Source organism: Drepanopeziza brunnea, assembly GCF_022702325.1.
Source record: "Drepanopeziza brunnea f. sp. 'multigermtubi' strain 214-2 chromosome Unknown ctg18, whole genome shotgun sequence".
Taxonomy (NCBI): Eukaryota; Fungi; Ascomycota; class Leotiomycetes; order Helotiales; family Drepanopezizaceae; genus Drepanopeziza; species Drepanopeziza brunnea.
Window position 1 is genome coordinate 1,047,416 of NW_027094081.1, and position 17,025 is coordinate 1,064,440.

The 17,025-nt window shown below is 47.5% G+C and overlaps 3 protein-coding genes across 4 annotated transcripts; 1 reads left to right on the top strand and 2 right to left on the bottom strand.

Moving 5' to 3' along the window:
* Nucleotides 1–210: 210 nt before the first annotated feature.
* L3040_008807 (uncharacterized protein) lies at nt 211–2,070 on the top strand (the record flags this gene model as incomplete). The annotated part of the gene is made up of 3 exons (XM_066157203.1): nt 211–221; nt 403–940; nt 1,189–2,070. 3 exons carry the CDS (start codon nt 211–213, stop codon nt 2,068–2,070), a joined length of 1,431 nt encoding a protein of 476 aa, XP_066010309.1.
* Nucleotides 2,071–11,056: 8,986 nt separating this feature from the next.
* L3040_008808 (uncharacterized protein) lies at nt 11,057–11,458 on the bottom strand (the record flags this gene model as incomplete). Its single annotated transcript, XM_066157204.1, has 2 exons — nt 11,057–11,232; nt 11,308–11,458. 2 exons carry the CDS (start codon nt 11,456–11,458, stop codon nt 11,057–11,059), a joined length of 327 nt encoding a protein of 108 aa, XP_066010310.1.
* An 882-nt stretch (nt 11,459–12,340) lies between these two features.
* L3040_008809 (uncharacterized protein) lies at nt 12,341–13,021 on the bottom strand (the record flags this gene model as incomplete). 2 transcript variants are annotated; one of them, XM_066157205.1, is made up of 3 exons in its annotated part: nt 12,341–12,660; nt 12,728–12,794; nt 12,854–13,021. In XM_066157205.1, the coding sequence occupies 3 exons, from the start codon at nt 13,019–13,021 to the stop codon at nt 12,341–12,343; spliced, it is 555 nt and encodes a 184-aa protein (XP_066010311.1). The 2 variants fall into 2 exon arrangements, with proteins under 2 accessions (XP_066010311.1, XP_066010312.1); XM_066157206.1 differs by having other exon boundaries at nt 12,341–12,714; nt 12,777–12,794; nt 12,850–13,021.
* Between the last annotated feature and the right edge of the window lie 4,004 nt (nt 13,022–17,025).

Genomic DNA, 17,025 nt, shown 5'->3' on the forward strand with positions numbered 1-17,025 from the left:
GAGAGCGAAGGGGAAGGAGAGGGAGAAGGAGAAGGAGGCGGTGGAGGGGAGAGGGGGGAGGGAGAGGGAGAAGGAGAAGGAGAGGGAGAAGGAAAAGGAGAAGGAGAAGAGGCGGTTGGAACGACGGGGACGAGAAGAGCAACGGGAGGAACGAGAGCGAGAGCGAGAGCGGCTGTTGTTGCTGCGGCAGCGAGGAGAACAGGGACAGCGATGGATGCCGGGTTTTATTACGGCTTTTTGGAAGCGGTACTACGACCATACGACTCTTTCATCCGAGGCTTCACCCCCAACCCGACCCGGATCCTCATCCTTAACCCAACCCGGATCCTCACCTCCAACCCGACCCGACTCTTCTACCCCAGCCCAACCCGACTCCTCATCCGATCCGCCCCCCCTCGCGAGCATCATAGCCGGCCTCTACGACGGCCACGCCCTCCTGGCAACCGCATTCGCCATCACCACCTCCGTCAGCCGCGCCATCTTCGGCCTCATCTACGCCGGCTTCAACCTAGCCCTCACCTCCCTCGGCCTCGTCTCCTACCGGCTCTGGGGCCTCTTGGTCATCCTCTTCTGCTGCATCGTGATGCTGTCCGGCGCTATCTACGTCGGACAGGCGATCGAGGCGTCGCCCCGTCCGGCCGTGACCCTTATGCTGCGCGCGCTCGGGTGGACGGGCATCGGCTACCAGATGGGCGGCTTCACCCGCTGGACGCGCCGCAGCGTGTGTCCCGTCTTGCCGCTGCAAGGATCTCTTTTAGGCCTGGATCTAGGCATCTGCGTCGTGCGCGTCGAAGAGGCCCAGACGGCGAAGGAAGAGTGGAAAGAGACGGCGCCGCTAAGTCGAGACGTGGATCGGAACGAGGCCGTGTTCGACCGCCTGTTTCGGAGTAACGAGCAGTGGGTGAAGATTATCGAGAAGGAGGCGGAAGTCGCGCGGACGGTAAGTCGTTGTTTTTATCGGAGCGTCGGTCATTCTCAGCCGGCAGGATCAGCACTCACCACTCACCACTCACCACTCACTCACCCATTCACATCCCTTCTCCCTTATCCTTCCATCCCCTCTCCCATCCTTCTCCCTCATCCTTCCATCTCCTCTCCCATCCTTCTCCCTGTCCCTCTCCTTATCCCTTCCCTCTCCCCCCCCCCCTCCCCCTCCCTTACTAACACCCCCCCTACTAACACCCCCAGATCCAATCCCTCAAGCACATCCACAGCCAGTGGACCCACACCCAGCGCACCCTCTCGGTCCGCACCGGCCTCTTCCCCCCTGCGCCCTTGACCGACCCCGACCCCGAGCCCGAGCCCGAGACCTCCGCCCGCCAGACCTACGCCGACCTGCTCACCGTCCTCGGCACCCTCACGCGCGCTCAAGCGACCGAGATCGACGCCTTCTGCCGCGTGCCCGACCTCCTGGTCCTGATGCTCGCCAAGATCCGCTTCACCTTGAGCACCACGTCCCACCGCATCGAGGACCTCCCCGCCCCCGGCGCGGCGCGCAACGTGGCCGGTCGGGCCCTGCGACGGGACTACATCATGCACCTGGATTCGATCATCGTCGTGCTGCGGTCGCTGCTGAAGAATTTCGATATCATCATCCGCACGCACGATCAGGCGACCGAGGCCATGACGGAGCTGGCGATCCAGGCGCACCGTCACGCCCTCGCGTGTGTGGTGGAGGCGGCCCGCGGCGGGGGGGGTGGCCGCAGCTGGTTCTGGAGCGCGCAGCAGCAACAGCAGCAGCAGTGCGCGAAACCGGTGCAGCTGACGCTCCGTTCCATCAACGACATCGATCGGTTGGACATCCGGGTCTTGGTCGACATCCGGAATCACGGCGTGGAGTTTCTCAACCACTTCCTCGCGTTCCGCGCGCACATCTTGGACGGCGTGTTGCGGGAGGACGAGACGGGCGGGAAGACGTGGACGGAGGTGCTGTGGGCGTCGAAGGAGGAGGATGTGAACGATGTGAGTTTTCACGTGAATGGGTTGCGGAGTCTCTGGGTGTTTGTGACGACGACGCGGGAGAGGAAGGGGGAGGGGGAGGGGGAGGGAGAGGAAAGAAGGGGAAGGTAGCGTGGGAGGTGGGGAGGGGGAGAAGAGAGGTGGTGGGAGAAGTGGTGGAGAAGAGGCGGAGAAGGAGCTGTCAGAGGGAGGAAGGAATCTCGTGGCTGGTGGTGTGGGTGGGTGTGGGTGTGGGTGTGCGTGTGTGGGCAGCGAGAGGAGGGAATCTGTGGCCGGCGCGTCGATTGGTGGTGCACGTACATGGGTGTCCGTGTCGGTGTGCATGTGCGTGTGAGTGTGTGGGCCAGCTGTCCCGCCCTGTCCCGCCTGTCCCGCCCGCCCTGCCTGGCCCTGCTCTCTTAGCTGCTGAGCTTAAGCCGATAGATCATCACATGTAAAAGTAATACCAGAAAGAAGTGGTAGAACGACGTAGTAATACGTACTTGAAATTCCACCATCTGTCTATCCACCGATCTCTTTATATATGCATCGACCCATCTTTTATCCTTATAATATTATCCACATTTATCCTTTATATCTACACCTATACCCATTTCTATCTCCATCTCCCATCCTCCACCCTCCTTCCACTTCTCAAGCTACGCAACCAGCCCCACGCAACGCAACCAACCACCCACCTACTATTACAATCTCCTTTCTCCGCGCCCAAGCACGCGACCGGTCGCAAGCCAGCCCAGCCCAAGATACTACATATAAGAAAAAAAAAAAAAAAGATCAACCACACGCCGAAGCCACACCTTTTCTCTTACCTATTAGCGTCAAGCCATCGGTCCGCAAAGAAAAGAAGAAAAAAACAAAAAAAAAAAGAAGAAAAGGAAAAGAAGATGAAGGAAAAAGAAGCGAAAAAAGTAATCGGCAATCGCCAGCCCGCAAGTAAACATATCATATCATCAAAGCGGAAAACAAAAAAGTGGTCGAGAAAACGGATTCGACGAAAGATGGTTCGCTGAAAGTAAAAGTATTCGAAAAGGAAAATGTGAAACGAAACGGCGGGGATATCGGATTACCGAGATGAAAATGAAAATCGGAAATAAAAAAAATAAAAAAATGGCGTGCATACGGTATCGGGTTGCGTGCATATTAATCTGCGTGCACATCGGTCCGCAAAAGCAAAAGGGAAAAGCATTGAATCGGCGGGGATATCGGACCGCCGAAGTGGAAATGAAAGATTGAAAAGGAAAAAAAAATAAGCGTGCATATCGATCCGCAAAAACAATAGAAAAAGCAATTGAATCGGCGGAGATGTCGGATCATCGAAGTGGAAATCAAAGATTGAAAAGAAAAAGAGAATAAGCGTGCATATTAATCCGCAAAAAGAAAGGAAAAAGCAATTTAATCGGCGAGGATATCGGTCCGCCGAAAAGATTTCCAAAAAAAGCGAGATATATCGGTCCGCCGAAAATAAGAAAAGTGATCGAAAAAAAATATTGATCGCATATCTTCGTATAGCTTCCGCTGCGAATGTAAACAGACGGTAATCGATAATCGTAGCAGATAAGTGTAAAAAGGTTCGCCGAAAATAAATGAAATGTAATCGAAAAAAAAAGATTGATCGTAAGATCAATACGGCGCAGATGTCGGTCCGCCGAAAATATTTTACGAAAAAGCGAGATATATCGGTCCGCCGAAAATAAGAAAAGTGATCGGAAAAAATTTTAATCCTATGTCTTCGTATAGCCTTCGCTGCGAATATGAGCATACGGTGGCCGATAGCCGTAGCAGATAAGTGTAAGAAAGGTTCGCCGAAAATAAATAAAATGTAATCGAAAAAAAAAGATTGATCGTAAGATCAATACGGCGCAGATGTCGGTCCGCCGAAAATATTTCACGAAAAAGCGAGATATATCGGTCCGCCGAAAATAAGAAAAGTAATCGAAAAAAAAATTGATCGCATATCTTCGTATAGCTTCTGCTGCGAATGTAAACAAACGGTAATCGATAGCCGTAACAGATAAATATAAGGAAGGTTCGCCGAAAATAAATAAAACGTAATCGAAAAAAATATTGATCGTAATGCTAAAGCGGCGTAGATGTCGCTCCGCTGAGAATAGTTTGATTTGTGGCCGTGGCGAGTAGCTGCGAAGAAGGCTCGCCGATTACGAAGGAGTGGTCGGAAGAAAGATTGATCTTATCGAAACCGCAAAGCTTTGGTGTGAATGTACGGTGATCGGTAGTTATAAAGAATGGGCGGGGAGAAGCGCCGAATACAAAGGAGTGGTCGAAAGAAAGATTGATCTTATTAAGACCGCAAAGCTTCGATATGAATATACGGTGATCGGTAGCTATAAAGAATGGGCGGGAAGGAGCGCCGATTACGAAGGAGTGGTCGAAGGAAAGATCGATTTTTTCAAGACCGCAGAGCTTCGATATGAATATACGGTGATCGGTGGCTGTAGAAAATGAAAGGGGGGTGGATAGGGGGGGGGGGGGGAAAGGCTCGCCGAGTAAAAGAATGATCGGAAGAAAAATTGATTTTATTAAGACCGCAAAGCTTCGATATAAATATACGGTGATCGATAATTATAAAGAATGGGCGGGAGGGAGCGCCGAATATAAAAGAGTGGTCGGAGGAAAGATTGATTTTATTATGACCGCAAAGCTTCGAATATACGGTAATCGGTGGCTGTAGAAAATGAAAGGGGGGGGGGGGGGGGGGGGGGGGGGGGGGGGGGGGGGGGCTCGCCGAATAAAAGAATGATCGGAAGAAAAATTGATCTTATCAGGACCGCAAATCTTAGTATGAATGTACGGTAATCGGTGGCTGTAAACAATAAAAGAAGGGAGACTCGCCGAATAAAAGAATGATCGGAAAAAAAATTAATCTTATCAAGACCGCAAGGCTCTAGTATAAATGTACGGTGATCGGTAGCTATAAAGAATAAAGAGAGGGGAAGGAGAGTGTTAAGCTCGCCGAGTGTAAAAAAGGTGATCGGGAATTAGATTTGAATTATTTTTTAAAAAGGTTTAAGAATATTTAAAAACTGCGAGTAAAGATACGGTTCTTCAACGATGAATTGCAAATAGCGAGTATCGTGTAGCGGATGCGGCGATTAATAAGACATCGCTATCTATCGAACGAAGAGCATACCCCGGGCCTTCATGATATCTAGTGACGGTATTATAAAATTAAGACGCGTACACTTTAAAACGTATTAATCGGAGCCATAACCTGTCAAGTTTAAATATTCCGATTGCATTGCGGAAGGAAAGACTGCACAGGAGCCGTTCTTTTGATTGTTTACTTCTTCGCTGGGCTAGTGCCAGGTTTCTGGCCACGGACCATCCCCCCCCCCCCCTCTAACCTCGAAATTGCTATAGCCTGAGGGTGCCTTACGATTTTAAATCTACACTTTAAAGCTCTTGATTACCCTACCTTCAAGGTGTAACACGTACGCTTGTGACGTTGTACTACAGTACAAGCTTAAGTATTACCCCTCGAGGGTAGGGCAACCAGGGAGTTTGAAGTAGAAACTAAACTTTTGAAGCATCCTCGAAGGGTAATACTTGGGCTTGTACCGTAGTACGTGCTAATTATGTACTACTGTCTTGTTCTAACATGATTAAAGGTTTGAAGGCTGGAAACTGGTTAAGGAACCGAACGTCGGGATATTGATGATCGTACAGATAGCAGAGAGATTAGCTAAAGAAATGGGAGAAGAAAATCGGCTGAATGATGGCTGAATAATGGCTGAATGATTGACTCGAGAAAATAAGCCGAGGAAGATGAGCGGAGCAATTGGCTAAAGAATTGAAGATTGGAGGATTGGAATTGTCAGAGTAACTTTGCAATAAGCTCGTAGCGTCCCACTCCACTGCGGTTATCTTACTTTATTGCGGTCGTCCTATTTCATTGCGGTCGTTCAACTGTGAGGTATGTCGTTAAGACTAGCTTTTATAGATCGAATCCGTTCCTTTCGCAGTATAAACAATCCACGCAAGTCTCGAAGAGTGGGCCAGATTCCGAAGCTAAAGGAAAACGGGGTATAGTTTGTATTGGATCGCCGGTAGCGAACGTTCGTGACTTCGTATCACTAGCGTGCAGCACACGTAGCTTCTTGCAATTACAAAACAATAAGTAAAAATGGGAATTGATTTCTGTATGTCCCCCAAGGTTCAAAGGAGCTGACTCTTTCTATACGATTAAAAGGAGTTACGTGCACTAGCTATATAATAGTGTTTACATCGAAGTTGGGGTTCTTTTAAGGGCCACGCTAAGCGAGGCATGCTCATCCGTGCCTGAGGTGGGCGAGCCGGCCATTTCCCTCTTAACTACGTCGGGGCGATATTGATGTATCGATAATTTGAAGCTGGCAAAGATAAGGCCGCGTTGTGTTAGAAAAGAGGCGTGAGATGCCTGAGCTAGCGGAAGATTTAAAAAGATGTGTTTTGAAGCTGGCAGATAGGTATGAGAGTCCGAAGCTGGCAGAAAGATTAAGGAGGTAAATTTTCAGGCTGGCAGAGGGTATGAGAGTCCGAAGCTTGCGGAAAGATTCAGGAAGTGGGTTTTGAGACTAGAGCGGTATGAGAGTCCGAAGCTTGCGAAGAGATTAAGGAAGTGTATTCTGAGGCTAGAGAGGTATAAGAGTCCGAGGCTTGCGAAGAGATTCGGAAGTGTGTTTTGAGGCTGGCAGAAAGTTATGAAAGTCCGAGGCTTGCGGAGAGATCTAGGAAGTGTGTTTTGAGGCTAGAGAGGTATAAGAGTCCGAGGCTGGCGGAGAGATCCAGGAAGTGTGTTCTGAGGCTAGAAAGGTATAAGAGTCCGAGGCTGGCGGAGAGATTCGGGAAGTGTGTTTTGAGGCTAGAGAGGTATAAGAGTCCGAGGCTGGCAGAAAGATTGAGGAAGTATATTTTCAGGCTAGCAGAAGGTATAAGAGTCCGAAGCTTGCGGAAAGATTCAGGAAGTGTATTCTAAGGCTAAAGAGGTATAATAATCCGAGGCTGGCGGAGAGATTTAGGAAGTGTATTCTGAGGCTAGAAGCGTATGAGAATCCGAGCTTTTCGGAGAGAACTAGGAAGTGTGTTTTAAGGCTAGAGAGGTATAAGAATCCGAGGCTGGCGGAGAGATTCAGGAAGTGTGTTTTGAGGCTAGAGAGGTATAAGAGTCCGAGGCTGGAAGAAAGATTTAAGAAGTGTGTTCTGGCTTGCGGAGAGATTCAGGAAGTGTGTTTGAAGCTGGCAGAGGGGTATGAGAGTCCGAGGCTGGCGGAAAGATTGAGGAGGTATGTTCTAAGGCTAGCAGAAGGGCATGAGAGTCCGAGGCTTGCAGAGAGATTAAGGAGGTGTATTTAAGGCTAGCAGAGGGGGGTGAAAGAGTCCGAGGTTTGCGGAGAGACTCGGAAGTGTGTTTTGACGCTAGCAGAAAGGTATAAGAGTCCGAAGCTATCGGAGAGATCTAGGAAGTGTGTCCTAGGCCGGCAGAAGGTTGGGGCCGCGTTTTAAGAAGAGGCCTGAGGTATTTTCTAAAGCTGGCAAAGATGTGTAACATTCAGAAGCTAGCGGAAAGATTAAAGAGGTGTGTTCTGAAGCTGGCAGAGAGGTATACGAGTTCGAGGCTGGCCAAAAGATTAAAGAAGTGTGTTTTCAGGCTGGCAAAAGGTTGGGGCCGCGTTCAAGATTTAAAAAGAGGCGCGTATGTATTTTCTAAAGCTGACAGAGATGTGTAAGATCCAGAAGCTAGCGGAAAGATTAAAGAGGTGTGTTTCGAAGCTGGCATAATGTTAAGGGCCGCGTTATATGTTTTGAAGCCATGTGTGAGATTCCGAGGCTGGTAGAGATTGTGCTGCGTTTTAGCATTGAAAAAAAAGCGCGGAGGTGTTTTGAAGGTCCGAGGCTGATGAAAGGGTGCACTGAGGCTGGCAAAAGGCTGTTTCCTCGTAGGAAGCTTGCAATGCTAGCTATACGATGCTCCTTTCACAGGTCGAATCCAAACCTCTCGCAGGATCAGGAATCCGCGCAGGTTGAACTATGGACGTATCAAAGTATCGAGATCCCGAAGGCGAGAGTCCGAGGCTGGCAGAAAGGGGGGGTATGGTTTGGAAGCTGAAAGAGCGGGTCGTATTCGTAGTATTGATAGAGAGGGGGTAATAGTCAGTGCACTGACTTTGTGACCTGCGGGCTCTCGGTCACAGTCAGGACAAGCAAGTGTCCCAGGTCAAGCAAGTGTCCCATTTCAATTATTTCAACTTGTATTAGAAATAACTTAATAACGAATAAAGCTATGATATTAAAAATTTGATACTTTTAAAGAGCTCGATTCCGCCGATTAATGCATTCAATTTTTATTAATATAGCTCTTTTTATTATCAAGTAATTCAACTTGCAAATCGTAAAAAAAAAATGTTTTTGATTCTTTATAGAAAAGAATCGAAAATTGCGATTTGTATTAAGAATAAGTCAATAACAAAAGAAGATACAATAATAAAAATTAGATATACGAATCGAGATAAGTGAATTATATTTTACTTACTAAACATGTTATATATTTTTTATTATTAAAATAAGTAAAATAATATTTATTACGCAAAATCACAATTGTAACAGCGAAAAAAGCTCGGACAATTTAGCGAAAATTCAAGAACATCAACTTTTCGATTATATTTGTAACTTAAATAAAATAAAAATTATAAAAGTTATAATAAGAAAAACAAATAGTACGAGTCCGCTTGATTAAGAGTTTTTTAAATATCAAATTTTTATATTGAAACTCAATTCAAAAGACGATTAATATTCGAAAATATAAAATTTTTAATACGAAATATTTGATTTTCAATCAAATTCAATCGATAATCAAACATTATTTATTCTATTAATTATTAAATTGTTCATAAAAAGATTCTATACTTGGTTAGACTTTTAAAGATCTCGATTACGCCGATCTATGCATCTAGTTTTGAATATTATAGCAATATTTGTTGCTAAGTTATTTCAATATAAGTTGAAATAATTGAAATGGGACACTTGCTTGACCTGGGACACTTGCTTGTCCTGACTGTGACCGAGAGCCCGCAGGTCACAAAGTCAGTGCACTGACTATTATGGTTTGGAGGCTGAAAGAGCGTGTCGTATTCGTAGTATTGAAAGATGGCGCACGGCCGACTCCGGGTCCGAGACGGCCCTTTTAGCGAGGTAGATGGAGTTCTCGGTCTCGTCGAAGGCGACGAAAGCGGCGGTGAAGAAGGGCGCGCCCACGAGTCGACCATGTTGCCGCCTGTGTACAGTACGAGCGGGCACACGTTCTCCATATCAGGGCCGGCGCCGCGCCGTTGTTCCGCAGTGGCACGCTGATAATGATGCTCTCGCCGGCTGCGACACCATCGAATGTGTAGTCCATGTTCAAATCCAAGGGGATAAAGTCGCGGGAGCCGTTGTAGGCGACGCCGCCTTCGTCCGCAAACTGTCCCGCGCATCTGTTGTTGTTATTATTGTATTTATCAACGTTGGCCGGGTGGCAAGCGGAGCCTGCCGCCCTGGGTGGGACCCCCTATAGGGTACAGCGACGTGGTAAGCTAAGGAATTACATACAAGGCCTTAGAAAACAGTCCAAAGTGGTACAGCGGAAGCTGCCATCAGTTGCGCCCTTACCTTACAGATAGGCTGGATCACAATAAGAGAAAATCCTTTCATTAAGGAAAACTAGAGTAGCCAGGCAGATGCTGCCGTGGATAGCTTAGAAGCGTAGCCGTGTTATAGTCGCAAAACGACGGGTGTCGAGGCCGGATCTTTCCTGCGCATGCAAAGCTCTGAAGGGAGGCTATGGCCAAGGCCGTATACCTAGTGCATACACTAGAGAGATGCAAGTTGTAATAGTAGTATTGATTTGCGTCGGGCGGGTGGCAGGGGAGGCCTGCCGCCCTAAGACCACCCATAAGGTACGGCGACGTGCTAAGCCAAGGAGTTAAATACAAGACAGCCTTAGAAAGCATTTAAAGGTGGAACAGCGCGGCTGCCATCAACTGTACTCTTCCCTTACGGATTGAATGGATCACAGAAAGAAAAGACCCTAGCAAGGTAGAAAACCGAAGAGGCAAAGCAAAGCATGCCATCGCAAGATCAAGGGCTCAGCGATTGCGAGTCATAGAACGACATGTGTCGAGGCCGGACCGTGGTCAGCCAGATGTAAATCGAAGATCAAAAAGGTGAAAGCAGATATACAAACAACAAACAAGGGAGTAAATAAAGTCCCAACCCCGAGAGATGCAAGAAGCAGTTTGCCACGCTTAGCAGCATCTGAAAGCAGACGGGAATAGGTAGCTGGGACGACCTCGGGGCAGATTTCAGGTGCACGCATACCGTAGCCTCAAAGTGTGATATACTGGTTCCAACAAGAAGCCTATCGAGCCTGCAGAAGCTGTTAGCTACCTGGCCGCCTGGCCACGTTCCATAGCGCCCCGTGACACACTTCCCCCTCTTGTGCCTCACGCCTTCGCGAAGACGGGTCTGACTCCTATTGGGATAACGAGCCAGGGAAACCAAGTGGGCGAAAACTTGCTCCATAGAAGTCGTAGTCGATGCTGTAAGACTGCTTCCGTCGCTGTGATCTACGCCTTCGTAGGTCCGCTGCAGCCTTGGGATCGGTCCATGAAGTATCGGTGCTGATCACAGTAACTGCTGCTGTTTCGAACAGTAGAGTGTGAGCCCATCCTTACATCGCAGCCATCGGTGCTGATTACAGCCCACGGTACTGTTCACAGCCTCCCGATCGGTGCTATCGGGTCTTGAGTGTCTCGATCCTGATCACAATAGCTGCTGCTGCTATCAGCTCAGATCTAACAACAAGGTGTGATCCTATCCCGGCATCACAGCCACCGGTGTTGATTACAGCTGACGGTGCTGATCCCACCTTCCGATCGGTGCCATCAACGTTAGCTCTGCACCGGCAGGAGTTGTATCGATGCCGATCACGGCTATCGATGTCGGTACTGGTCACAGCCCTTCTTGGTTGCTCTGCAACCGCAGGCGTTATACCAGTGCGGATCACAGCTTTCCGGTATCGATGATGATCACAGTCATCGGTGCCGATTACGACCATCGGTGCTGATCACGGCCTTCCGATTGCCATTAACATGGTCTTGATTGTGCCGGTGGTGATCCCAGCCATCGGTGCTAATTGCAGCCGTCGGTGCCGATCACGGCCATCGGTGCTGATCACAGCCTTCCGATCGGTGCCATCAACATGATCTTGGCAGCATTGCACCGGCAGGCGTTGTATCGATGCTGATCGCGGCCATCGATATCGGTACTCACAGCTCTCCGGTATCGATGCTGATGACAGCCATGAGTGCTAATTACAGCCATCGATGCCGATCACGGCCATCAGTGCTGACCACAGCCCTCCGATTAACATGGTCTTGGTTGTGCCGGTGCTGATCATGGCCATGGGTGCTACGGCCATCGGTGCTCCGGCCATCGGTGCTGACCACAGCCTTCCGATCGGTGCCATCAATGTGGTCCTGGTTGCTTCAATTTGCACCGGCAGGCGTTGTCCTGCTTCGCGGTCCGTGGGTCCGCTTCCGCCCCTTTAACAAGGCCATGGACTTCTTTGCCAACGGCAGCTTGTGGAAGCGCCGGGTCACATGCCGGGCAATCTATGCGCGATAGCCTACGTCGCCGGTGATTAGTAGATGTTGCTCGGAAATGATTGCTGCTACTTCAAATACCATACTCTCCCCCCTTCCTCTTCCTAACCGTATCCATCTATCTATCCCGTGACCAAAGCGTTTCTCATTTGAGAGAAATTCTCAAATTTAGCTGACCCGGGAAGGTAAAACGGCTCTTCGATGAGTTGGAAGATTTTGGATCGTGGCATGTGCCCGACGCTTGCCGCGCTTCGCTGCAAGTCGACGAGGGCGCCGCGCAAGAGATAATGCGGCGCATCTGGATCATGAAGGCGGACTTGCACTGCTAAGTTGCTTTCGCGCAGGACGAGGAATGAATAATGCGAAAGACGGATCCAACTTTGATATCACCAAAGGACGACGAGATGCGAGCGGCAGCCCGCGAGCTGATGCCCTTGCGCAAACCATTGAGCCCCCGCAGATCGGTGCCATTAACATGGTATTGGTTGCTTTGCACCGGCAGAGGTTGTATCGGTGCTGATTACAGCCTTCCGAACGGTGCCATCAACATGGTCTTGGTTGCTTTAATTTACACCGGCAGGCGTTGTTCTGCACTCGCAGATCTATGCACTGATGATAAGGCCAGCTCGTCTTGCGAGTTCTTCGCCGCAAACATGTGCACCTTCTTTGCTGGAGAAAAGGCAAGTCGCTCGGCATAGTTGTCGTGGACCATCTCGAGCGCCTCGGACTAGAAGTTTGTGATGATGCTAGTATGAAGGGGGCTTTGCTTTCGGCCCCGAATCTTCGCTGGTGCTCTGAAGCTCGCCATCAGCCCCTGGACCGCCCATCGTTGCTTGGTAGATCTCTAGGTAGACAGAAGGGAGGAGCGAGCACTGTCTCATGCTGGCGATACTGGATCCAGTGGTAATGGTGACGTTGAGTTGGTAGTTGACAACGAAAGGCAAGCGTTGTATCGGTGCTGTGCCATCAACGTCGTCTTCGTTGCTCTGCATCGGCAGGCGTTGTATCGGTGCTGTGCCATCAACGTCGTCTTCCTTGCTCTGCATCGGCAGGCGTTGTATCGGTGCTGTGCTATCAACGTAATCTCCCTTGCTCTGCATCGGCAGGCGTTGTATCAGTGCTGTGCCATCAACGTAATCTTCGTTGCTTTGCATCGGCAGGCGTTGTATCGGTGCTGATCACAGCCTTCCGATCGATAGCCTATATTAAGCATGTTAGTATATATGCCTGCGACATGACCTCGGCTCTACAATACCCACAGAACACGTCAACTCCTGTTCGAGATCGAGCCCACGGTTTGCGACCTTCATGACGACGAGGTACCTGGCTATTTGATGAGGCTCCGGGAATTGCGCAAGAGCAGACAGATATCGGGGATAAGCCGGTTGGAGTTGCGAAGGCCGGTTCGAGGTCATCGGGTTCATCATCATGGGCTTGCGGAGGCTCTTTGGTTAACGATAAAGTTCTGAAAACTCGAAGATTATCGGGCAAACGTATACCCTATCGTATCGCTCTGTAAAGAATATTTAGATTAGACGTAATGCCACGAGTTCGTGGAGCGGAGCGCATAGCACTTGACAGGCCTTGGCAAACTCTGGAATTCTGAGAGTCCACGTGATAATGCCTAAGGGTGTGTTTGGCTCACAGTTGCAGGTCCGTGCAACTGAGCAGTTGAGTTGATCCTAAACAGGATCAACTCAACTTGACAGTAGAAGTTGCACGGACCAAGGCCTGTTTGGCTCGCAACTAGCAAATTAAATAGCAAACTGCAACTTAAGACTTAAAGAAAAAAATTAATTCGTTACTACAACTACTAATTATTTGTCAATGCAATAAACTCGACATCAATAACGCTACTATGTCGATCCTTCTAAATTCGAGATTTGCTATTACGGAGGCCCTTCTTGCAAGTCTCTTTCTTAAGTCTAAAGCCGTCAAAAAAACTATTAAAGAACCTGTTGCACGAAAAAAAAAGGCGCGCGCTGCTGATGATACCTTTATTATTTCGGCTTTTACGACTCCTTTAACTTCTACTATCGAAAACAAGCAAAAGAAAAAGTGCATATAGCATACTACTGATATCGATACGATGATTGAAGCGCTTCGGCAAGCTAAAGATGATAAATTAATGACGGGAGAAAGTGGCTTTAAAAGCACAGTTTGGAATTTCGTTGCTCAATCAATTCAAGATCTTTTAAAAGACGCTCGAGTTTGCTCTTTTAAGTTCAGCCGAGTTAAGAAAGATTATTACGAAGTCAAAAAGCTTCTTTCTTCTTTTGGTTTACAATACGATCAATTGACTTGTGTGGTTAAAAGCTTATCGGAAGTTTAAGAGCAAATCGAAGAAGTAAGAACCTTGTAAAAGCTCAAGCTTTAAAAGCTTATTAATAATATACTAACTCGATTACTTTTAGGTCGCCCTTGAACTCGTCAAATGGCGTACAACGCTTTTCCCTTAGTTCCACGCTATCTTCGATATCTTCGGAGAGATTACAAATGGTGATAAATTTAGTTGGTTTGGTCCCGAAGCCGCTGCAGACGCCATGATCTCGATCGACCTTACTCTTAGTAGTATAGAAGACGAAGAGGAAGATATATTGGATACCGAAGGAAGAGGAATCGAGGATAGCTTTAGTAAAGAAACACGAGCTCAAAAGCGCTATCGCGAGTCTATCGAAGCTTTATAAAATGAGGACGACGAGATCAACGACCGTCCACGCAAGAAGGTCACCGGTTTAAGCGTTATGAATGCTATGAGAGAAGGAATAGCTTCGATCGCAGCAGTTATTGCTAGCTCTAGCGGAGATTCGAGTGTAGAAGCTGTTGGAGATACATTAGTCGGTCAAGCGCAATTGAAGATTACAAAAGAGGCATGTTTGATTGAAGATGGACAACTAGTTATACTCGATATACTCTCCGAGGTCTCACAAGCTCGCAAATACCTTGCTATCTTCGAAAAGGAAAGCATGCGTATTAAATGGATCAAAAAGCTGATTCAAAAATACGCCGAAGACGAAGGAGAGGATATAAGAGAATTGTTTAACATTGGTTCAGCAATTTGAAAGGTCGATTCTGACTTTATACATGCTAGTATAGACTTAAGAATAACAAACATCTTAACGACCTTCCAAACGATCTTTTTTACGCTTGTATGCAGTTTACATTGCTGTTGCGATTTCGTCTCTTTTGTTTCCTGCTCGTCGCTTTTCTCCTCTTGTAATAAAATACCTTTGACTAGTATAGACAGCTTCTTCTTCGTCCGAATCGTTCTCTTCATCGAGTACGGTTAAATCAAGCTCATCCCAATCCTCTCTTTCTTGTTCTAATCCAAGGTCTTCGATCTCTCGTATTCCTACTAGTATATTTTGTATAATACAGAGGACTAGAACAATCTTGACTTGTGTTTCTATTTTAAAAGGCCGTGGTAAAGATAAAATCTTAAACCTTTGTTTTAAAACTCCGAATATTCGCTTAACGACATTGCGCAAGCGAGCGTGGCGAAGATTGAAAAGCTCTTCTTTATTACGAGGCTTAAAGCTTCCTTTCTACTCTTGCAAATAGTACTTTACCCTTCGGTATAGTGTTAAGCAAAGGTCGCAATTCGGAAATCCCGCGTCTCTTAAAACGTACTTCCTAGCAGGTATTTTGACTGCTCTTAACCGCTGAGCTTTATTCTATAACTCCGAATCTGATGTTGCGCTAGTCCAACCTGTCAATACGTTTGTAAACCTTATATCGAAACCGCAGGCTGCCAATACGTTTTGTGTAAGGTTTCCGTCCTTGTCTTTAAATGCAGCTCGATCCGTTTTCGGAGGTGAGATAAGGATATGTGTGCCGTTAATTGCGCTGATACAATCTTTAAACCATAAGAAGTATACGCTATTAAATTCTTTGATTTTCGGAGAGAGAGGTGTAGAAGCGGTAGACGAATAAAGGAAAGCGTTGTAGATTGCAAGCTGAAGGAATAGCTTTATGATTTTAGCATAAACCCGAGCAATCGTCTTAATACTCCGTTGAAACCGCTCTGCTAACTTGCGTGTCGATAAGTCCGATCTAACGCTGTATAGAAAAATCGCAAGCTGTTCTTTCGTCCGCATATATCGAGTATTTCGAAGTTTAGCTTTGCGTATCAAAAGGTCTTAAATGTATCGAAATCCTTCTCGAGTAACTCTTAAGTTGTTCTTGATTCGTAGTAGGTGGCCTGTAAGAAGCTCTTCTACCTATTGAAGGCCTGTCAGATCTAAAGTATGCTGAGGCGTTTTTGCGAAATTGTTTTTGTAGTATTGAACGGCGGCGCAAGCTTTAATTGCAGCGACGATAATTCCAATATTGCGATTCCGTAGATTGCGCTTTTTCAAAATGGTTTTCGGAGACGGCATGATGAAAAGGTTGCGTGGTTGAGAATTATTAGAAAGAAAAAGAGTATAGAATAAGAAGGGGGGGGGGGGGGGGGGGGGGGGGGGGGTGAGGGGGGCTGAAAAAAGCTTGCAACTTGAGCTTGCAACTTGGGACTTAGAGCTTTTTGCTCAAAGTCCGATTTGTATAGTGCAACTGCAATTGCAAGGTCAGATGCACACTTTGCGAGATTTACGTGCACGAGCCAAATAGATTGAAGCAATTCTTGCATCTTGACGTGCAACTTGGAGATGCAAGAATATTTTGGTGGTGCAACTTGGCTTGCATCTGCGAGCCAAACACACCCTAAGCGAACTCTCGGAATTTTCCTCACCAAAAAATTCCAAGAGTTTCTACGTCATAAACTCTTGGAATTTTCACCACCAAAAAATTCCGAGAGTTTGCACGTGATAGGCCATATAAATACCAGGAGTTCCTACATGACAGGCTTTAAGAGTTCTACGCGTTTCCGAAGCTTCATGATCTTCTGGAAAGCATATTCGTAGTAGGCCTTAGACGTTCCACCAGTTTCCGGAGCCTTGGAAGGCATATCGCGTGATAAGCCCCATGCGTTCCAGGACATGTCCGGAGCCCACAGCACGTGATATGCCCCAAAAGTTCGTAATATGCACGGAGGAGTAAGGTAGACGTATTCTCGTACATGCTTAATAGGTAGCGACTGAGCTGTCTAATAGCAGTCGTCTTCAGTTGTGCTTTTCGCATGAACCCACGGCACGTGAAAGGCCTTAAGCGAACTCTCGGAATTTTCCTCACCAAAAAATTCCGAGAGTTTCCACGTGATAAAACTCTTGGAATTTTTAAGCGAACTCTCGGAATTTTCCTCACCAAAACATTCCAAGAGTTTCCACGTGATACAACTCTTGGAATTTTTAAGCGAACTCTCGGAATTTTCCCCACCAAAACATTCCAAGAGTTTCCACGTGATAAACTCTTAGATCTAAGCGAACTCTCGGAATTTTTCCCACCAAAACATTCCAAGAGTTTCCACGTGATAAAACTCTTGGAATTTTTAAGC